The sequence below is a fragment of the Pleuronectes platessa genome, chromosome 7 (genome assembly GCF_947347685.1).
Source record: "Pleuronectes platessa chromosome 7, fPlePla1.1, whole genome shotgun sequence".
Classification (NCBI taxonomy): Eukaryota; Metazoa; Chordata; class Actinopteri; order Pleuronectiformes; family Pleuronectidae; genus Pleuronectes; species Pleuronectes platessa.
In genome coordinates this window covers 395,581-419,764 of record NC_070632.1, presented here as the reverse complement: position 1 = coordinate 419,764, position 24,184 = coordinate 395,581, and the positions used below count along the sequence as shown (strand labels likewise).

General features: G+C 43.4%; 1 protein-coding gene across 1 annotated transcript; it reads right to left on the bottom strand.

Annotated features, from left to right (window-relative positions):
* Nucleotides 1-1,306: 1,306 nt before the first annotated feature.
* ambra1b (autophagy/beclin-1 regulator 1b) lies at nucleotides 1,307-23,266 on the bottom strand. Its single transcript, XM_053427196.1, has 19 exons — nucleotides 22,922-23,266; nucleotides 19,910-20,115; nucleotides 17,960-18,018; nucleotides 17,350-17,533; nucleotides 14,033-14,205; nucleotides 13,690-13,756; nucleotides 12,000-13,522; nucleotides 11,745-11,831; nucleotides 10,332-10,517; nucleotides 9,611-9,691; nucleotides 8,574-8,674; nucleotides 8,388-8,498; nucleotides 6,904-7,092; nucleotides 6,244-6,398; nucleotides 5,877-6,016; nucleotides 5,181-5,285; nucleotides 4,194-4,381; nucleotides 3,593-3,712; nucleotides 1,307-3,106 (listed from the first exon to the last, which is right to left on the bottom strand). Exons 2-19 carry the CDS (start codon nucleotides 20,039-20,041, stop codon nucleotides 2,538-2,540), a joined length of 4,170 nt encoding a protein of 1,389 aa, XP_053283171.1. The 5' UTR covers nucleotides 20,042-20,115; nucleotides 22,922-23,266; the 3' UTR covers nucleotides 1,307-2,537.
* Between the last annotated feature and the right edge of the window lie 918 nt (nucleotides 23,267-24,184).

The following is a 24,184-nucleotide window of genomic DNA, read 5'->3' as shown; positions in this document are numbered from 1 at the left end:
ACACGAGCAGCACATCAGCATCTACACTGCGTTGTGCGACGTGGAGTAAGAACACAAAGTAAAAAAGAGCGTCTGTACAGTCGGTCAGGCTGAAGAGGAGGAGTCCACTCAATTCAAGTTGGTTTTCTGCATGCAGAGGGGCGGGGCTAAGGGAGGGAGGGGCGGAGGCCTGTCCACCGACAGAAAGTTAAAAACTGTGTGAGGGTCGATGAAATATTTTCAGTAACGTCCAGTATATTGTAACATTTCCCCAGGAATCAGCAGAGCAGCCATGTTTGACCTTTATCATTTCCCATAAGGCCACAGTGGAACAGCAGATGAAACCAAGTTGAGTTTTGTTTGCTCCAGAGGACGAACTTTCAGTTTGAGGGACGTTCAGACGCGTTTGAATCCAGAACCAATCAAATGTTCAGGTGTTGTGTTGACAAGTGAAGCAACAAGTTGTGCGAGTGTCTGAGTGTGAGCGAAGGCTTTAGAGCGACAGCGTCTGAGCATCTGAACGTGCGGATCTCAAGCTGAAAGACCAAACTCTGGTTTAAGACAGATTATAACTAACTTGCTGATGAGCCAATACAGGAAGTGACATCATGTCTGTCCCGAGCTGGCGTGGAGTCTCAGACGACCTCTGACCTTGGCTGATTTAACGATACTGTCGTCTACAGACAATGAGACACATGGACGTGATGAGACACCTTCCCAGTAACGTTCCATACCAGTAGAACCGAGGAACAGGTCCTGAACCTTCAGGTTACAGATGAAGTTTCCTGTGGTGGACGCCGGCAGCTGAGGGATAGTACACACGTCTCCTGCCGGACACACACACTTCCACAGACACACACATCGATTCTCACTCACTACAATCTGCTGCGGAAAAAAAGTCCCAACTTCCTCTTGTTTGTTAAAAACAGTCGTTTGTGTTTTTATCTGAAACTTTATGAGTCGGAGGATGTTTAAATTCAAGTTCTCTGGTTTATCTCGTTATTAAACTGGTATCAGTATTTCTAGCTTGTGACCGTGGACCGGGGGCGTGACGCACATTCAACGTGATCGGCTGCTGTAACAGATCCTCGTGCTTCAAACATGTGAACATAAGGAATCAAACATGTGACGTCTGATTTGTGGACCAAAAGGACTTGACCACAGAAGCTGTCCCTTTTGGCCCAGGCAGCCGCTGGTCTGATGAGAATCACTTCAACATCAGGTTCAAGTCAAACTCACTTCATCGTGGTTTTATATATTTCTACCATTTGAATAAATCCGTTAGAATCTCATGCTGAGGAGAAGAATGAAGCCACCGGCTCCTGGAGCAGATCTGTGAACATCACCTTCACTGGTGTTTATTCAAACAATGGGTTTTTACTTTGTTCTCAAAAATGATTCTGTCCACATTCAATGAGCTGTGAAGAGAACACGTCACACCAGCAGGTCCGGCTCCGGAAGGTGAAGCCCACTCCTCCAGACCGCCCCCTGGTGGCAGGCTGCAGCATAGATCTGACCCCCCCCCCCCCCCCCATGTTAGCAGATCGGACATTGACCAAACAAATCTAAGTGTTTCTGATCAGTTTGGTTTTAGTTAATTATTTGATGATTTAAAAACAAGCGGAGACGTCATGACTGACAGCTGACACTGACTCCTGATTGGTTGAGAGCATGTATGGGCGGGACCACGATTCCACCCGAGTGAAGAGTTGTCGTCATCAGTATTTACAGTTTACGGTAAAGACATGATAGACAATCAGGAGCCAGCACTGATTAAGTTATTGGTGGTTTTGAGTTCCAGAAAGTTTTCAGAAACAAAGAGTTCAATTAAAAAAATTTAAAAGATGTGTGAAAAGTACTGACACTGACACACACACACAGACAAACACACCATAGTGCATTGAAGTTGGCGGGGGGGGGGGGTGGGTCCTTCTCCTCCTCAGCCTTTTGAAAAATCCACCTATGTAAATGATAAACTGCAGCGTCGTTGAACAGACTCCAGGTCAGTCTCAGGTGTCAGTCAGGGCTGATGGATTGTGTGATTGGTCAGTGACGTCCTGGAGGAGCAGAGTCCCGCCTCCGGCACGTCAGAACACACACGGTACAAAACAGGCTTCAAGACAAAGTAGTGCTGAGTTCACTGTTAACACTTCAATCACGCATTATTTATACTACTATGCAGCACATCGGAGTAAATGTGTGTAAGAAAGACCCCCCCCCCCCCCCCGACATGGCACTTTGACACAGGAACCTTTTCTCCCAGTATGCTGAACCTTAGACCAACGAGCAGAGAGGAGATCTGACTGGCCTCCGCTCAAGCAGGAGCCCTTTCTGGTGAGGAGTGGTCACAGTTCAGCTTCAGTCCAGTTTCTCTAAGTGCACGCCAACGCCACGCCGGGTTTCGGGGGGAGGGGGGGGTTCTGTGTCCCTTCTGTTTCAGGCGGGAGACCCTGTGCAGAGTCCAAGCAGCACCCATGTCTTTGTGAGATAAGGCTTTGAGGAGCGCCCTTAACAAAACACATCAGCGAACGCTCTGCTTCTCTTGGCCAATAGGAGAACTACCTGCTGTACGGGTCACCGGGGTAACTACTGGGGCCACACATCCCGCCGCCGGTGGGCAGGGGGCTGTGAGAGGAGGAGGAGGAGGAGGAGGAGGAGGGGGAAGACAGCAGCATCGAGGAAGAGGAGGGACCCGGCAGGGAGTTGTCGTCCACTCGCCCTCCGTCAAACACGTCGTCATTGTCTACGGCCAGAGATAGGCCGGAGGGCTGGGGGCCCGACAGCCCCTGGGGGCCCGACAGCCCCTGGGGGCCCCACGTGGGAGCGAGTTGTTCAGATGGGGTGGAGGCTTGGGGAGGAAGGTAAGACTGGTTCTGTGTGATGAGGAGCGGGCCTGAGGAGGAGGAAGGGGCTGTGATGGTGAGCTCGGCTGGAGGTCTGGAGGCCCCGATGCCGGTCTGGGAGCCGCGGTGGATGCGATGGCTGACAATGATGTTGTTTCCAAAGCCGCCCATGGAAGCCATGGTGGTGCTCTGCTCCCGCTGGACCACGGCCGTCATACCGCCCTCCGCGATCAGCCGGCGGATTCGAGCCAGAGCGTCTTCACCTGAACCGAACTCTGGGGAATCTGCAACGAGGAGAGCGACACACATCAGGACTTAACTCACACAACTCACACAACAAACACACAAACATCTGTCCTTCATGACACATCTGCACACCCCTCACAATTTCTTAGAGGGTTCCCCTGAGGTTGGACCGAGCTGTGGGACGAAGCAAAGTCTTCATCAGTTTACAAACAATCAAACTAAATATTGAAAACAGCTTGTGTTGGAGTATCTGGAGACGACAGCCGAGCGGAGAACAAACTGTCCTCAGGGGGGGGGCAGGCTGATCTGCAGCTGAGCCTTCATCAGGTGGAACCAGAGAAAAGTGAGAACCTGTCAGAATGTCAGTGATCCTCATTCCATCCTGAGCAGATACAAGCCTCGTCTCAATATTTACTTCCATTAAAAACATGAACATCATGAAATAAAATCAAGACGTTGACAAGACAGACGAACCAAACGTGTTTCCAGTAGTGACTGTTTGTCAGAGTCAACCTGGGACGTACCAGCAGCTGTGGAGGTGTTGGGCTCGGACGCCTCCGTCTGGACGCCGTCTGCAGCGCTGCCGCTCGGAGACGCCTCCTGCTGAGACGCTCCACTCGTGGAGGGAGTCTCTGCTGAGACATCTGAGGACACGAGGGGAATTTCAAGGATTAATTATCACGAAAAACCAGAGTCAGTCACATATTCTGACGTAAAGCGATTTAAAAGGATGAAGATTTATCGGATTAATTTTGTCAGAGTAATCAACCGAATGTTTTTTGGCTCAAGAAGTTTATTCTTTCTGTTTCCACCTCCACAAACTGTTGGATATCATGTGTCACTGTTTCTGAGTCCGGTCTGTGCCGGAGGAGAACTTAATGCTGGCGCTGCAGTTTACTGAGGTTGTTGTTGTTGTTGTTGTTGTTGTGGGTGAAACAGGGAGAAATAAGAAACGATGCAGTTCAGGTTAAGACAGTTCATGTTGGAACTTTTCAAGGATTTAACAGAATCCTTGTTTCTTCTTTTCATACAGTGACGCAGCAGCTTGCATCAACGTCTGGAAGATGAATACAGTGATACCATTAAATATGACAGGGTGTCAGTGTTATGTGAGTGGTTCAGTACTAGGTGGTGGCTGGGAGACGCTGGGCTCTGATAGGTCCCTCTCCGTTTGGGTCTCGGCGTTCTGCAGCTGGACGATTGGCGTCTGGGTTCCTTGTGATGTCACTGACGGCGTGGGATGTCGCGGCTGAAGACCGATGGCGTTCATCAATCCCATGTCTCTGTCCAACCGCCAGCCAGAGCGGTTCGGCCTGAAGACAGAGAGAAACCAATTAGAGGTTCAATAGACGCTCACCTCCTGCACACGATCAAATCAAAGATTGAAGTGCACAACAGACGCCAACACACAACGAGGTCGGTCAATGCTGATGATTTCTCATCCATGTTCAGACGCGTGATGAATCAGAAGGATGAGTCTGCACCAATAGGAACCAACGAGGAGGAGAATGTGGGCGTGATGGTTTAGTCTCTGATTTAGAGTGTAACACAGCGGAGCCACAGACTCTTCACAATATGTTTTACACAACGTGTCGGTAGTGATGTGATGATGTTGCCCAATGAAACCACGACGCCATTCTTCACGAGTATTCATTATAAAAGCTGCGTTAGATCAGATCACACTTCCGGGCCCCGCCCTCCATTTCTGCTGAAGATCTCTGAAGCCCCTCCCCTCAGTGCACGATAGTAACCATAGAAAGATTCCTCCACATTGCAATACGACCTGTAGATGGAGCCAGAGGGACAGATTTTTCCAAATTGACCTGTCTTATGTACGAGTGTATTTTTTTTTAAAGTTTGGCAATGCACCTTTAACACCAGCAGGAAACACAGAGCTGCATTCCATGAAGTTCTGACACGTCGTAAATAAAGTGAGTTAACATGATCGATCGTGAAATCTATCACAACTAGCAACTAGCAATACAACAAAGGTCTTTTTATTTATTCAGTTGAGCAGTCGGGTTTCAGTAAGGTGTGATTTCAAAAATCAAACTTTTTATTTTGACAAAACAACAGAAACATGAAAAAGTGTGTAATTCATCCTGTTCTCACCCTGGTCGGTCAGAACCTCGGGTTCTGCTGGTTCCACTGTTGTTGACAGAGAATAAAGGTTCACTGCTCGATTCTCCAGGGCCCTCGGCATCGCTGCGATAGAACCTGAGCACACACACGTCCCACTCGTTAATTCACTTCCACTCAGGAAGTCTTAAAAGCAGAGGAGGGATTTCTTCGTGGAATCACTTGGACCATGACCTCGTTAAACTCACTTATTGAGCTCACAATTAATGTTCTTCCTGTTCGGACTGAGCATTACGATAATCACATCAGGTGACTTCTCGCTGTGGAGGAGGAAGCTCCGAGGGGAAGCCAACAAGCAAGAACCATGTTTAACAAAGTTAGGGCTTACAATTCATTCTTTGTCTCAAAGGTTTCAACAAGTTCAGAGAACGACCTTCAGATCATGAAGGAGATTTCAAACCTGCGTCGAGTACGACAGGTTTGCAGGAACCACAGACTCATAGAATTAAGAGAATAACCCTGGAAAGACCAAAGGGATCCATAGTCTATGAAAAACATATTTTAAGATAGATTGTCCATCTGCTAACATGTTGGAGGTGGGGTTTATGACCTATGTCGTCCAACTCTATCTGTAAGTGAATTATCAGTGTGAAGTGAAACTGGTCTCCCTGCAGTAGCATGAAGGATCAATGGTTTCTGGTTTCCATCCTGACGCTGGTGGACACTCACACTGGGCGACAGATCACCAGGTCGCCTTTATTTGTTCCATAAGCCAGACCCATCCCAGGATCCGGCAGCCAGCGAGCGGAGTTGATGCTAACATGGCGCCTCTGGTCTGGAGCCATGGGATAAACCACGTTGAAGACCATCTGCAACACACGGCAGGTTCAGCACAGAAGTGTTCAACAACAGTTACTGTGAATAAATGTAAAACCTCAGCCACAAAACAAACGCTGCTGAAACCGAAGCTTCATTCTTACTGCTCTGTTTGAATTAAGTTATCGCCAAAATATTACAGCTGGACAATAATCAGAGGGAAACAGGCAGGTTAAAAAATAGACACAATAATAATGTGTGTGTTTGTGTGTCATCTCACCCTGATAGAAGTCTCTCCTCCGTGTGGCTGCTGCAGGCGGAAGACTTGCGCCACCATGTGGTCGGTGGTGGGATGAAGCAGGATCCTGCGAGAGGCCAGACCCACCATCACATAGCAGCCCATCGGAGACAGACTGACCGAGATGGCATTGGGACCTGGTGGGAGGGGGGGGGGGTGTTAAGAAATCATCTTTTGAGTAAAAGATCAAATCACACATTTGGATCTATATGCAGGGTTCATACACATTTTGACCAATGGATTTCCATGACTTTTCAATAACCGAACATTTAGTGAAATCTCGGTGTATACGCGAAAAAGTGACAAAATGTTTTAAACTAAACTAACAATGAGAATTCCAGGGCATACGGTTTACCTTAAATGACACAAACCCAATATGCCTGCTTATATTTTGAGCGTATTTCTTTAAAAGCATATGAATTATGTAAAACTCAGTGTAAATGAACGACATGAAAATATGAATATAAAAAATTTCCATGACATTTCCAAAACTTTGGGGGTTTTATTTTTTTCCATGACTTTTCCAGGCCTGGAAAAACACATTTGAAAATTCCATGACTTTTCCAGGTGCTTCATGAGCGTAGGAACCTTGTATATGTGAACACTCACAGGAAGAGAGCTGAACTTGAGAGGGACACTTACCAAACCTCTTGGTGTAGAGCATCTCTCCCAGGTTGTGTGGAGCCAGAGAGTAGATGGCCAGGATGCCCTCGTCTGGAAAACCCCGCTGGCTGCTGGGAATGAAGACGGCCAGCAGCTGACCGTCTGCCGAGATGTCACAACTGGCATCGTTGTAGATCTTACAGTTCGGCACCAAAACGTTCACGGAGGCTGCTCAAGAGACAACAAGACACAAACACAGGTCTTCAGTATTTCACTGTTAGGCTCTCTGACCTCGAGTCATCACCACAAGGTGGTTCGTCTGTGAGATAGTACAGACACGTCTTCATATACAGTCACTCATGGTCTGTATATCAGTGCTGCACCAGTCTTTACTGCTAATCTGCCTGTTTCAGTCCCATAACTCTCCAAAATGAACTTTGTGAAAGAGCTAGGTCCATAAAAGTAAAAGGAATATATCAATCTAAATGAAGCTATAACAAAAGAAATGGAAAACAATGTAAAATTCTTGTAACTTTCTGGAGGAATATCCACACTGTGTAAATTCAAGTACACAGAACTGAAGTGTACTCTCATAATAAATTCATATTCTTTGTTAATTCCAGGTAAAATAATGGCTTCTGAAAGAGGCATCTTAAAATAAAGTTCTTAATTTTAGGAGAAATTTATAAAAAGATGAAGTTTCAGGTTCAACCTTTTCTTCATTTTCTTAATATATAACTACATTTCACATCAAATCAATCTGACCAAACTTTAACAACTAAACTGGTTTACTTCCCTCTTTGTTTTATAAACAGTCTAATGTTCAGTGAGAGAATTGAACCCAACTGAGCAGGATTCACTACCGTAAAGAAGGGAAATGTGTGCAGGTCAAAATAGAAGTGGTCCGTCACCATCTGCTAACAGTCAACAGTTAACCGTTAATCTGTACGACTACTGGTGACTTATTGATGATCGTGGGCGATTTATTTTGCTTTAGCTTCCTCTTCAGGTGAGTCGATGCTTTGAATGTCCGAGCTACCTTCCATATGACGCACGACGTATTAACATAATTGATGACGTCACTGCAGTCCTACTTTATATACAGTCACTGATCATCTTTGTATACAGTGCAGTCTGTGCCAATTTGAGAGAGAGCGAGAGAAACCCCTCCGATTGGCTACTGGCTGGTATGTGGCCGCTCAGCAGTCATCCTCAACATCTCTTCACCTTCTTAAATCGACATCAAATGAATCTTTCCTGGCTAAACACACTGGAAAAGGGAAAGCCCTCGAACAAGGTGCCATTATTCAGATACTATACGTCCCATCTAAGTAAAGGTACCGTGAGAATCACAAGACTTTGTCGAAGTTAAATTATAAGTATGCAGAATAGTAATATATGGCCTATGCATTGCATGCATAGGCACACATAATAAAATAAAGCCTTCCTCATCAACAACCCTCAGATCCCTGATAGGCTGAACACAGCTCGTTGATAGGGCACTCAGGTGAGCGTCCTCGTACCGTTGCTGATCTCAGGCAGGTCGAACTTGGTGAAGTCCCACCACTGCAGACGGTAGGTGGTGTTTGCGATGTTGCTGGCGACCGCAGACTGTCCGTCACCAATCGATGCTCCTGAGAAAACAACAGGGTCAGCTCACCTTCAGATTTGCACATCTCCTCCGTTTGTGTGGCAGCTGTTGTGTTTACCTGCGAGCACTCTGTTGACGGAGGAGTGCGTGGCCAGACCAGGCTGCCCTCTCTCGTGGAAGATCCCAGCATAGGGCAGATACTCAGGGAGGAGGAACCGCCTACAGCAGAACCAGGACGACAGAACTGATATAAATCCAAACCTGAGCTGAAATCAATAAGTGAACCCTTGCTTCCCATTCACTCTGTGTGTGTGAGCGGGGGGGGGGGGGGGGGGGGGGGGGGGGGGGGGGGGCGATTAAACATTTGCTTTCTTTCGTTAAGTAGATCCGCAGCGTGGCTTCGCTTCAACTCTGGAGAAATTTGACCCGCAACATTACCGGGCCCTGATTACACACGTGTCACGTGGATTCTTTTGTACGCTACAGCGATGTGTGTTCATGCGTGTGCATATGCACCCCCCCCCCCCCCCCCGACCTCCATGGATTCAACGAATTCTGTGTTAACGTCTAAAATCAAAAATCTGATCGATTGGAAAATCCTCTGGTGGCCAGCAGGTGTAACTCATTAAAACCATAAAAAAAAAATAATAAGATCAGTGTATGATGCAACAGTAGCATTAGAGTGAACAAGAATCATCTGAGGGATTCTCCAGATCCTTGATGAAAGATCTGAAACATCAGCATCAGCTCCTCCTCATGGTTCAGGTGAGAGGGGGAGCAGCCGCTTGCAGCAGACACACACAGGAAGTGACCTGCTACCTGCAGAGGTCATGTGATCATGTTTACAACACCTGACAGCTCGTCAGCTCTGATCACCACAAACTCTCTTCACATCCTCTGCTGTTCACACTGCTCCTAGATTTACACTTTATACAGGAGCTCAGGAGGAGGAGGAGAAACTGAGTGTGATCCTCCAGAGAAGATCCAGAGAACTGAGGAGCTCAGGTCTGAAGCAGCTTAAAACTGGTTCATCAGGACTAAATACAAATTCAGGTCTCTCTTCATCTTAAACTCAGGATTGGGAGACTAGTAAAAACCAGAGAACAGGTTCTGCAGAAGAAGAGGTTAGAGCTCAGATCAGACCTGTGGACTCACCTAGGAACAAAGCGACCAAGCGAAGGTGCAGACATCCTCGCATTCCGTGGCGTCCTGTGTCTCGCTCGGTCTCCATTATCACTGGAAGAAAGAAGATGGTAAGACAGACCAGCAGAAGAACCATCATTAACAAACTAGACATGTTACAGGCTCAGAAAACACTTTTCAAACTGAGGAAACACAATAAAGGAATACTGGTTCCGCTGAAATTAAAAACACAATTAAAGTTTACATAAAATATTCACCACAATATTCAACAAAAAACAAGTCGGACACAGAAACTGTGCTCGTCTTTAACAGCAGCTCATTCCAACATCCAGGAAACAGTTGACAACTGTCTTGACTGTCGCTGTCACTTTATGACTTGACAGAAAATTCATTCAAAAGCATTTGTTGTCGTTATACTCTGAAGGAAAATAAACAGGAGCCAATCACTGAATATTCATTTTGACCACTCAAATCTGATTGGCTCTTGTGCAGTGCAGCACTGCTAAACGGCCTCTGCTCTGTCTCATGAGGATGAAGCTGTGTTTTAAAATGAGTCTATCCTGACTGCATAATGTTTCAATCATTGTTTCTGTAAAACAAAACCACTACAGTATGACACTGGGCTGATGTGATGATAGAACGTCACTTTGCTGAAGTTGTGCTGTGAAAACACTTCTTCCTTCTCATTAAAAAGAGATGAAACAATAGAGAAAAGATCCACAGTGAAACCTACTCCAGCTCCTCAAAGTCCATGTCACTGTTGTCCATGGAGCTGGACGGGTTGCTGGCAGGGCTTTCTGAAGAGGACGACATGGCCCGCAGGCGGTTCTGCTGGTAACGAAGCGAGCGCTGGCGAATACTGTCTCGTCTGGAGAGATACTGGATCATCCTCTGGGCGTAGTAAGCAGCTGGAGAAAGTCTGGTCAGAACAGACGATAACTTCAGGCCCATTCTTTCAACAGCAAACATGAAGAGTAGCAGTGACCGGCTCGAAAAGTGCCGTCAGTAGTCTGAAACCACGTGACTTAGAAAGTCAGTGTGACACTTTCAAATCTCCTGGTTGTCATGAACAGAAAAGTCTCAATCTGATGTGTAGCATCCTCTCTACACCTAACTTCTGAGCGTCTGTCACTGCACAGGAAGTGCCTCTTTAATCCACTGAGACGCGTGAGCAGCTCGCTTTAATTTGAAAGGAAACTTTAAGCTCACCTAAATGAAGCACAAGTGTACCTGGCTAGATCGAGCTAAATGAGTGTTAGCGTACCTGGCTAGATCGAGCTAAATGAGTGTTAGCGTACCCATCTGAATCAAGCTAAACGAGTGTGAGCGTACCTGGCTGGGTCGAGCTAAAGATACCTGGCTAGATCGAGCTAAATGAGTGTTAGCGTACCTGGCTAGATCGAGCTAAATGAGTGTTAGCGTACCCATCTGAATCAAGCTAAATGAGTGTTAGCGTACCTGGCTAGATCGAGCTAAATGAGTGTTAGCGTACTCATCTGAATCAAGCTAAATGAGTGTGAGCGTACCTGGCTGGGTCGAGCTAAAGATACCTGGCTAGATCGAGCTAAATGAGTGTTAGCATACCAATCTGAATCGGGTCAAATGAGTGTGAGTGTACCTGGCTGGGTCGAGCTAAAGATACCTGGTTTGGTCGAGCTAAATGAGGCTGAGCATACCTGAATGGATCGAGCTGAAGCGTACCTGGCTGGATGGAGCTAACTGAAGCATTAATGTACCTGGCTGGATTGGGTAAAATGAAGTGTGAGCGTACCTGTCTGGATAGAGCTAAAACGTATCTGGCTGGGTCGAGCTACATGAAGTGTGAGCGTACCTGTCTGGATAGAGCTAAAACGTATCTGGCTGGATCAAGCTAAAGCGTACCTGGCTGGGTCGAGCTACATGAAGTGTGAGCGTACCTGTCTGGATAGAGCTAAAACGTATCTGGCTGGATCGAGCTAAAGCGTACCTGGCTGGGTCGAGCTAAATGAAGTGTGAGCGTACCTGTCTGGATAGAGCTAAAACGTACCTGGCTGGATCGAGCTAAATGAAGTGTGAGCGTACCTGTCTGGATAGAGCTAAAACGTACCTGGCTGGATCGAGCTAAAGCGTACCTGGCTGGGTCGAGCTACACGAAGTGTGAGCGTACCTGGCTGGATCGGGGTAAATAGGGTGGTCTCTTGATCCTGACATGTCATAGCGAGACAACGATAACAGAGATGATTCCAAAAGTCGCCTGTATGAAAGAAACAATATAAATTTTACTGAATACCTAATTTACCATTTGAGGTAAAGGGAGCTGATGATTGATAAAAACCACGACCAAATGCAATGATGTAAATTTCTACATAAACAGATATTGAATTTTTAATCCATTAACTTAGTGATGACATGCAGACTGTACCTCCTCAGGGAGTCCTCATCTGGGGGGTCAACAGGCATTTCTTGGCTTAAGGCCTCCGGTGGCTCTGCCGATCGTCCAGCAGCAGCCTGCCGGTAAACCCTCTCCCACTGTGCTGTGTCTTGGTTGTACACCAGTCCCACCGTCTGCTCTCCAGTCTGGCTGGAAGATGGGGCTATCGGGAAGGCCACTGTCCCTGCTCCTCCACCTCCAGGGGGAGGCGGATGCTCGTTGGGATCCGGAGGCGCCCTCCTCTCTTGGGTTTGGGCTTCTAGTGTCCTCCTGCTCTCCTCAGGATGCCATGGGGCTGAAGAGGCAGGGAAGGAGGAGGAGGAAGAGGAGGGCTCAAGAGACGAGGCAGAGGTGGAGGAGGCCTGGTTGGTGCGCTCCCAGCGCTGAGAGTCATGGTTGAAGGTCAGTAGGTTGTGGCAGGCCCGGCAGCGGTTCAGATGGCCGCGGGAGGCCGGGGGAGTAACGTTGTCCAGGCTGTGAGAAGCAGGGGGAGGGGGAAGAGGAGGCTGGTAGTGGATGATAGTAGGGGTGGAGGAGGATGAAGATGAGGAAGGCCCTGCTCTGTCTGGGTCCATGTTGTTATTCAGCAGCTCTTGGCTCTGCTCCTGGCTTCCATCTGTCATGCTGCCCCCTAATGGAGGCTCCAGGTCCTGCATACGGTCAAACTCCATGAAGTAGCGGCTCAAGTTGCACTGCAGCACGTTACGGAAAGAGGCTGTGTTGGTGCGAGAGCCGTCCCAGAAAGGGTGGTGACCGCTGCTTGTACCGGCAGCATCTCGGGCCCCTGGCTCTCCTTGTTGGGGGAAACCCCGTCCCTCAGTGGCAGACGTGTATACAGGGGAGTGAGAGGAACCGTCCTGCTGACGGAGCACTGACAGAAGGCTGATGGAGGACGAAGAGGTTCTTGGAGGCAGCATACCTGGACCAACCGCTCCTTCCCTCATGCTGAGGAGGTTGCGTGTCCAGTCAGGTCCCGGTCTGGAGCTGGAGTGCGGCTCTACGCTGCTCGGTGCAGTGGGATTCAGAGACGTGCCGGCGCTGTAGTAGACTGAGGTAAAGGCTGAGGGTCGTTCAGTGGGCTGTCTGGGCTCTGTGCGAGCCGAAGAGAAAGTGGAAGCAGGGGGGGGCTGGGGGGCGTCAGATGATATCCTGGGATCAGAGGGGGTCATGGAGGACCCGTTGGCAGGCAGGGAAGGGTTCCGATTGACTGAGCAGCGACTGCACAGACAAACCATGCCCAGGTGCTGAGTGCAGCCAGGGAACGGTGGCCCACGTTCGGGGCTGGGGAACTGGGGCAGAGGCAAGGTGGGAGGTTCTCCAACATTGCTCCCATTGTCACTGAGAGGGCGCGGCTGCTCGCCTCCCACCTGAGCACCAGGGGAGCGGGACGACAGGATGTGGAGGAAGTTGTGTAGAATCGGCGTGCGGCGAACCGGTTGGGTCGGCAGGAAGGAGCGCTGACGGAAGTGAGGCATCTCAACACTGTCCATGGGAACCTCGGAGTCCTCCTCATTCTGAAAGAGAGATAAACCACACATATAAACAAATAAATCAATATGACATGAAGTATGTGAAATATGTTAAAATTAATGCAGCCATTAATACATTTAGAAAATGCTAATGATTGATTATGAAATCGATCATTCTTAGAAAAGGTCACCGTACATTCAGGACTTCTTACCTGCTGATTGGATGGATTCACCGTCGCTGTCAGCAGGTTGTGACCCAGGGGGTCAAACCTCACCAGCCTGAAATTACACAGAAAGAAACTCACAAAGATGTGATGATGGTTTCACATTGACATCATTTATCACCTGAATCAGAAACTGAACATGAGCAGGTTCTCTTTAGAGCTTTGAAGAGAAAACTTTGAAAACCACATGGAACCAGCTGGAGGACCAACTTGTATATTTTTCACTCAGAGAAATATTTTTATTTTGTCCGTTGAGTTGTGTTCTTAATTTGGATTGAAGGAAGGAAGCCCTGTCCATCACCACAGTGAGCAGTCAGACAGCTACACCCACCGAACTCTCTCCGTCTCGCTGCCCGTCTTGACCACGGCGAAGGGCTCTGGCCGGCTCCAGTCCCAGAAGTGGAGCTCGTTGTTGGTGGCGATCAGGAGGAGCTGAGCGGTCGGGTGGAAGGCCAGAGAGGCGATGGCAACATTACTCTCTGTGAACCAACTCTCACTGCCGCCCTGCAGAAAGAACACATGCTCCCATCAGTAACCTGAGCAGGTACCACAACAACTCGTATACATCCTCTACTCACAACTCAGACCTTCATTTCACACACACAGATTATTTCTACACTTACATAACAGTGAAGATAAATTAAACAGATAAAGACCTGAACTACATTGAGTGATGACTGTATATAAAGAGGATCAGTGACTGTATATAAAGATGATCAGTGACTTTATATAAAGATGATTAGTGACTGTATATAAAGAGGATCAGTGACTGTATATAAAGATGATAGGTGACTGTATATAAAGATGATCAGTGACTGTATATAAAGATGATCAGTGACTGTATATAGAGATGATCAGTGACTGTATATAAAGATGATCAGTGACTGTATATAAAGATGATAGGTGACTGTATATAAAGAGGATCAGTGACTTTATATAAAGAGGATCAGTGACTGTATATACAGATGATCAGTGACTGTATATAAAGATGATCAGTGACTGTATATAAAGATGATCAGTGACTGTATATACAGATGATCAGTGACTGTATATAAAGATGATCAGTGACTGTATATAAAGATGATCAGTGACTGTATATAGAGATGATCAGTGACTGTATATAAAGATGATCAGTGACTGTATATAAAGATGATAGGTGACTGTATATAAAGAGGATCAGTGACTTTATATAAAGAGGATCAGTGACTGTATATACAGATGATTAGTGACTGTATATAAAGATGATCAGTGACTGTATATAAAGAGGATCAGTGACTGTATATAAAGATGATAGGTGACTGTATATAAAGATGATCAGTGACTGTATATAAAGATGATCAGTGACTGTATATAGAGATGATCAGTGACTGTATATAAAGATGATCAGTGACTGTATATAAAGATGATAGGTGACTGTATATAAAGAGGATCAGTGACTTTATATAAAGAGGATCAGTGACTGTATATACAGATGATCAGTGACTGTATATAAAGATGATCAGTGACTGTATATAAAGATGATCAGTGACTGTATATACAGATGATCAGTGACTGTATATAAAGATGATCAGTGACTGTATATAAAGATGATCAGTGACTGTATATACAGATGATCAGTGACTGTATATAAAGATGATCAGTGACTGTATATAAAGATGATAGGTGACTGTATATAAAGATGATCAGTGACTGTATATACAGATGATCAGTGACTGTATATAAAGATGATCAGTGACTGTATATAAAGAGGATTAGTGACTGTATATAAAGAGGATCAGTGACTGTATATAAAGAGGATCAGTGACTGTATATAAAGATGATAGGTGACTGTATATAAAGATGATCAGTGACTGTATATAAAGAGGATCAGTGACTGTATATAAAGAGGATCAGTGACTGTATATAAAGATGATAGGTGACTGTATATAAAGATGATAGGTGACTGTATATAAAGATGATAGGTGACTGTATATAAAGATGATCGGTGACTGTATATAAAGATGATAGGTGACTGTATATAAAGATGATCAGTGACTGTATATAAAGAGGATCAGTGACTGTATATAAAGAGGATTAGTGACTGTATATAAAGAGGATCAGTGACTGTATATAAAGAGGATCAGTGACTGTATATAAAGATGATAGGTGACTGTATATAAAGATGATAGGTGACTGTATATAAAGATGATAGGTGACTGTATATAAAGAGGATCAGTGACTGTATATAAAGAGGATCAGTGACTGTATATAAAGATGATAGGTGACTGTATATAAAGAGGATCAGTGACTGTATATAAAGATGATAGGTGACTGTATATAAAGATGATAGGTGACTGTATATAAAGATGATCAGTGACTGTATATAAAGATGATCAGTGACTGTATATAAAGATGATCAGTGACTGTATATACAGATGATCAGTGACTGTATATAAAGATGATCAGTGACTGTATATAAAGATGATAGGTGACTGTATATAAAGATGATCAGTGACTGTATATAAAGATGATAGGTGACTGTATATAAAGATGATCAGTGACTGTATATACAGATGATCAGTGACTGTATATACAGATGATCAGTGACTGTATATAAAGATGATCAGTGACTTTATATAAAGAGGATTAGTGACTGTATATAAAGAGGATCAGTGACTGTATATAAAGAGGATCAGTGACTGTATATAAAGATGATAGGTGACTGTATATAAAGATGATCAGTGACTGTATATAAAGAGGATCAGTGACTGTATATAAAGAGGATCAGTGACTGTATATAAAGATGATAGGTGACTGTATATAAAGATGATAGGTGACTGTATATAAAGATGATAGGTGACTGTATATAAAGATGATCAGTGACTGTATATAAAGATGATAGGTGACTGTATATAAAGATGATAGGTGACTGTATATAAAGATGATAGGTGACTGTATATAAAGATGACCAGTGACTGTATATAAAGATGATCAGTGACTGTATATAAAGAGGATCAGTGACTGTATATAAAGAGGATCAGTGACTGTATATAAAGATGATAGGTGACTGTATATAAAGATGATAGGTGACTGTATATAAAGAGGATCAGTGACTGTATATAAAGAGGATCAGTGACTGTATATAAAGATGATAGGTGACTGTATATAAAGATGATCAGTGACTGTATATAAAGAGGATCAGTGACTGTATATAAAGAGGATCAGTGACTGTATATAAAGATGATAGGTGACTGTATATAAAGATGATAGGTGACTGTATATAAAGATGATAGGTGACTGTATATAAAGATGATCAGTGACTGTATATAAAGATGATAGGTGACTGTATATAAAGATGATAGGTGACTGTATATAAAGATGATAGGTGACTGTATATAAAGATGACCAGTGACTGTATATAAAGATGATCAGTGACTGTATATAAAGAGGATCAGTGACTGTATATAAAGAGGATCAGTGACTGTATATAAAGATGATAGGTGACTGTATATAAAGATGATAGGTGACTGTATATAAAGAGGATCAGTGACTGTATATAAAGAGGATCAGTGACTGTATATAAAGATGATAGGTGACTGTATATAAAGATGATCAGTGACTGTATATAAAGAGGATCAGTGACTGTATATACAGAGGATGGTTACTCACATGCAGGTCCCAGATGCGGACTTCTCCATCAAGGCACCCGGAGGCCACCAGGCCAGGTATTGTGGGGTGAAAGGTCACACACCAGGGGGTTCTACGATGGCCCACTAATGAATGTAGGCACTTTCCAGTCTTCACCTCAGTTATGTAGATGTTGTGGTTGACATGTGTGGAAGCCATGAGGGTCCTTTAAGAAGCAGAGGGTTCACAGGGCTGTCATGTCAGAATCACTGATAAATAACTGAGCAGCCGGCAGGAAAACAAGGACAAAAATTCATACCAATAAATATTAGCTTTCTGCTTTTCCCGCTACATGGAGCAAAACATGTCTGAGCAGAAACAATTCTGTGATTTGCATTTATTAAGGAGCCAGTTGACAATTTGATTTGGACAATATTTCAGTGAACAGTTTCCTGTGGTAGCGGTGGCGGTGTTGGTCTCTGACCAGGAGGAGGGGCTCTAACAAGGCAACCGGGTCGCAGCAGCTTGCTGGTTGAGTTAACAGAGAGTTGGTTTCTAATAGACTGGTAAATAACAGCTGTTATAGTAAACATCACACTTTCCCGCGTTGTGATGAACAGATACTTCTGAAAGGCTCCGAGGATCAGCTCACCTGTCGGGGCTGAAGGCCAGCAGGAACGTAGAGCGAGGGCTGTCCGGCAGTTCCACCTTCTGTTGGAGACACAAACACAGCTATTCTCAGTCTTCACTTCTTGAGGAGATAAACCGCTTCACAGGATTATTAATGATAAATAAGTTTGACAGTGATCTCTTAAAATGAAGTGCTATAATATCACAGGTGACAACTGTCAACTGTTAGACTAACTAAGAACTGCGCCAGAAACCCTTCTTCACACCTTGTTTGTTTCAACCCTTCCAGTTTAGTCTGAACCTGAATATCAGGTGTGAACGGTTCCTCAGACAGGGTCCAGACCAACAGTCCAAAATGTAGACCGACCAAAAGAGGTGGTCTGGGTTTGGATCAAACTCAACCATGTGTTCGTTTACAGAAATATCTGACAGGTTTTCTCATAAATTACTTATTGCAAATAAGTGTCTCCAACTAAACGCCAGTAAGACCAAAGTCGTCTTGTTTGGTCCGTCCTCTTTCATCACTTAGGGCCGCGGGTGCCTCACCTCCACGTCTAGGCCATAACTCTTTTTCTCAGGGCTACTCGATTAATCGAAATTTTATCGTGATTTCGAGTCAAACGATCTCCAAACTACTATAATCGAGTTGAAACGATTATTTGGCTTTTTTTTTCGAAAGAGACTCGCATGCGCAATTCAGTCCTTCCTCCAAAGCATTCAGCGGCCATATTAAAAATCGTTTAAATAATCGTGATTTCGATATTGCCCAAAATAACAGTATTAATGATTTTTTCCATAATCGAGCAGCCCTACTTTTTCTCATCTTTGATCCAGCCCTAGAATTTGATTAACATTAACACTGTTGTGAAGGCTGCCTTTTTTATCTCAGAAACATCGCCAAACTCAAATCACTCTTTTTAGATTGGCAGAGCGTCCCCTCTGCCTCTCGATTGGTCTACTGCTACGTCCTCCTTTAGGCACCAGCCAGTTATCAGTGTCTCCCTTGCAACTGGTGCAGTGTGGCCTAGGGGGTAGAGTGGGCGTTCTCCAACAAGAAGGTAGCCGGTTCAATCCCCACTCTTCCCCATCTGCATGCCGAAGTGTCCTTGGCAAGATACTGAACCCCTAAATGGCCCCTCATAAATGTTGAGTGTACTAAATGTGTAAGTCGCTTTGGACAAAAGCGTCAGCTAAATGACATGTAATGTAATGTAATGTAATGTAATGTAATGGTGCAGAACGCTGCTGCTAGACTCTCACTGGAATCAGAAAGAGGGACAGTATCTCACCTGCTCTTGCTACCGAATAGGTAGAGGATTGAGTTCTTCTTATTGTTTTTCAAGCTTTACATGGCCTGGTGCCCGGTACATTTCTGAGCTTCTCTGCCTCGTTCCATCTCCAGATGTCCTAGACCATCAGACTAACTGCTCCTGGGCCTCGGTCAGGGCGGAGCTCAGCTATGGGAGCTCCAGCGTTCGCCACAGTTTAAGGTCAAGACTTAAGACTAGACTGAAGACCCAGCTGTTCTCTCTGGCCTTTGACTAAGTCACGTCTTATTATTTATCTACTTTAAATGTTTGGCCTGTTTAGTCAACTTGTATGCCAACGGGTTTGATTTGTGAAATCATCTTAAACTTATCAGGTGGCTTATACTTCTCTATGATTTTTTTTATCTCCTTATTCTATTATTTTATTGTTGGTCAACTCTGGAGTTTTATAAATAAACTTGATTATTATATTACTTTATTATTCTCATAACAAATTTTCTGTGTCGAATACAATCAAACTGTTTACTGTTATGAAGCCTGTAATGTTTTTTGTTTCACTGGCTAAAATAAGCTAGATTCTTTACATCCCCCAAAGCATCAATATAAAAGTTTTTCTATGTTGTTTCTTTTTAAGTATTTTATTGATCTGATATGGAAATACATTTTTTTATTGTAATAACACTTTAATTGCTGGTTCTCTGTACCTGACTCTGCCATTTCATCCAGCGGACTTTCTCCTCCACCAGTAGCTGCAGGAGCCGCTGCGAGCCGAAGGTCTGGGAGCCTCGCTCCCGGTTGGACAAGATCCGGACCGAGTTCTTCTGAAGGGACGCCATGTTGCTTCCGGGGGCCCTGGCTGATTGGCGGCTCACTCCCACTGCTGCAAGTCCGTCGCCATGCAGAGTTTAGGCTGAGAGAGCAAAGCAGTTGTTCAGAGTACAGGACAGGAAGTTGGACTCAATGTCACAACCATGAGCCACATCCAATAATAAAGTCAACAGGAAAAAAACATGAGAAAACAGTCCCAAGAAATGATATTGACGTTCAGAGAGGAAGAGAATAATTAAGTCTATCTTCGTCAATTCATTTCTCAGTTATTTTCCCCAAGAGTCTCAATTCAGTGGCGTATGTTTGAGAATCACTTCTACAAGAAGTTCATTATTAAATAACAAACACACACCACAGGGTCATGTGACTGAATATTGGTCTGTAGATTTCAGTATCTCATAAATGAGAATTAACTGCTTTATTGAGCCGCTCTGTTTTTATTTCATGTCCTTTAACTGACTCTAGTAATCGCTTCGTTTGAGTGTGTGAAAAATACATCTTGTTCATCATCTCTCCTACAAGAGTCAGTTTCACTACAAACAAGATATAAACTGTCAAATCTGAACGCATCAAACCATCAGCGAAAGTAAAAAATAAATAAGCACAATTGTTTCTTCACCTCTAAATATGATTATTGCTTATGAAATTATTCAGGTTCAGGTTATCAGGACAGTGTCTTATTCAGATTATTGTCGTCTGGTTATCGACGTCCATGTTAACGTGTCGAGGTTCTCCAAAATAAGTCAGCCACATAGATCCATCCCTTCAAAATAAAATATTCACATCAGCCCTGAACATATCGGAGAGAGACTGACTGAGCCATTCAAAGACAAAACTATATAAGTTCATATATTATGAAAATATAGCTATATCTGTTAGATTCAAGTCGAGAGACTCTGAACAATATGAGTTCACATGTTTATATGGAGATGAACAGTTTTATCTTTTAGATTCACATGTTTATATGGAGATGAACAGTTTTATCTGTTATATTAACATGTTTATATGGAGATGAACAGTTTTATCTGTAATATTAACATGTTTATATGGAGATGAACAGTTTTATCTGTTAGATTAACATGTTTATATGGAGATGAACAGTTTTATCTGTTAGATTCACATGATTATATGGAGATGAACAGTTTTATCTGTAATATTAACATGTTTATATGGAGATGAACAGTTTTATCTGTAATATTAACATGATTATATGGAGATGAACAGTTTTATCTGTTATATTAACATTTTTATATGGATATGAACAGTTTTATCTGTTAGATTCACATGTTTATATGGAGATGAACAGTTTTGTCTGTTATATTAACATTTTTATATGGAGATGAACAGTTTTATCTGTTATATTAACATGTTTATATGGAGATGAACAGTTTTATCTGCTATATTCACATATTTATATGGAGATGAACAGTTTTATCTGCTATATTCACATATTTATATGGAGATGAACAGTTTTATCTGCTATATTAACATGTTTATATGGAGATGAACAGTTTTATCTGCTATATTCACATATTTATATGGAGATGAACAGTTTTATCTGCTATATTAACATGTTTATATGGAGATGAACAGTTTTATCTGCTATATTAACATGTTTATATGGAGATGAACAGTTTTATCTGCTATATTCACATATTTATATGGAGATGAACAGTTTTATCTGTTAGATTCACATGTTTATATGGAGATGAACAGTTTTATCTTTTAGATTCACATGTTAATATGGAGATGAACAGTTTTATCTGTTAGATTAACATGTTTATATGGAGATGAACAGTTTTATCTGCTATATTCACATGATTATATGGAGATGAACAGTTTTATCTGTAATATTAACATGTTTATATGGAGATGAACAGTTTTATCTTTTAGATTCACATGTTAATATGGAGATGAACAGTTTTATCTGCTATATTAACATGTTTATATGGAGATGAACAGTTTTATCTGTTAGATTCACATGATTATATGGAGATGAACAGTTTTATCTGTAATATTAACATGTTTATATGGAGATGAACAGTTTTATCTGTAATATTAACATGTTTATATGGAGATGAACAGTTTTATCTGTTAGATTAACATGTTTATATGGAGATGAACAGTTTTATCTGTTATATTAACATGTTTATATGGAGATGAACAGTTTTATCTGTTAGATTAACATGTTTATATGGAGATGAACAGTTTTATCTGTTAGATTCACATGTTTATATTGAGATGAACAGTTTTATCTGTTAGATTAACATGTTTATATGGAGATGAACAGTTTTATCTGTATTATTCACATGTTTATATTGAGATGAACAGTTTTATCTGTTATATTAACATGTTTATATGGAGATGAACAGTTTTATCTGTTAGATTCACATGTTTATATGGAGATGAACAGTTTTATCTGTTAGATTAACATGTTTATATGGAGATGAACAGTTTTATCTGTATTATTCACATGTTTATATGGAGATGAACAGTTTTATCTGTTAGATTAACATGTTTATATGGAGATGAACAGTTTTATCTGCTACATTAACATGTTTATATGGAGATGAACAGTTTTATCTGTATTATTCACACACCAGTGACAGTGTGAAGTGAAACTAACACAAACTGCAGCTCAGAGTGAACAGAAGCGTTAACGAGCTGTTTACAGTTTCGTGAGGAGATGTTAGCCGTTAGCTGCGAAGCTACATTACCTCTGTCCGGATACAGCCGGCAGACCGAGGACATTACAAACTACAGCTCCGGATTGTTGAGCCGGTTTGAACGAGGCTGGTATTAATGTCCACGGGGACTCATCATTACAACATGTACAGGAGAAGCACACTGGTGTCAGAGGGGGGGAGAGGAGCGGGTGTGCGGCCTACCTTCCTTTATCCTGTCGCTCCCTGGCTGGGCCATCACAGGCGAGCTAACAGGCTAACAGCAGCTAGGCTAGCTTATCAGCTAGCTCGGCCAAATACGGAAAATGTGGCCGCTGCAAATACCGAAGTGACCGCTGCTAACATCTGTGTCTGCCGGTGAATCTGAGGAACAACGTCCGCGGACACCAACGACCAACATCCAGAGACGCGAGCAGCCGAACAGGAAGCGTTTTTCCGGCTCGGATCTTTCATTAGCTGCCCGACGACAACCGCTATTGCGCAAGTAGCCAGCGGCTAGCTAGCCACAGGCCGATCAACAGATCGCCGATCAGCAGATCACCGATCCACCGATCACCGACCAGAGCTCATCGAACCTGCTCTGACGAAACGGGAGAACAGACGTCACCTTGTGACGTCCCGGCGAACAACACGATTGAGTTCATATTTCAAAACTCTTTATTCATTGTTTAATTATTTTTTTTCAAACTGGGAAATAATATCAATTTCACCAGTAAGAGGAAACTCGTATATCGATTAGAAACCCTGTCAATAATTGATGTTGATAACCAGATATTTAAATGAAATGTTTTTATTAACGAGGAAAACAAAGATACTACCACAGGTTTTTATGATCAATTCAAAGTAATCACTATAATAATTATAATGATTAACATATCCTAACAAGGCTGTAAAGTAATTTACCCGAAACAAACAATGGAACATGAGCAGAGAAAATAAACAATACATTAGAAAGAAAAACATCGTTGAACTAGAACATCAATCAGAAGAGCTCACACCTCCACAGTCTCTTCAAATCAGAAATATACGTCTGTTTATATCATGAATAAATCTCTGAGAAATCAGTGAAAATAAGAAAACGTGTCACAATATCAAAGACAGATTAAATCTACTGACCCATGATACACACCTCAGCAACTCAAACACAGATGGAACACAGCCTCCATTGGGGAGGAATACATTTACAAACCAAATAACGAACACATGACTTGTAAAAGCTTTAATAAAAAGAGGGATTTAAAAGCAGCTGGAGACTGAGGGTCACCTGTAAGACCTGCAGGGACCAGCAGCATCCGTCCACTGGTCCTAGTGGGAGAGAGACGGAGCAGGTCATTAAGTCTGCAGGTGTTTGGATGCGAGGCCATTTCAAAGTGAGCAGTAAGATCCAAACAGACCAGGAGCTGTGAGGAGGAGCTGCAGCTTCTGGATCTGCTCTATGAGGTGAGAAGATATAAAAACATGTACACA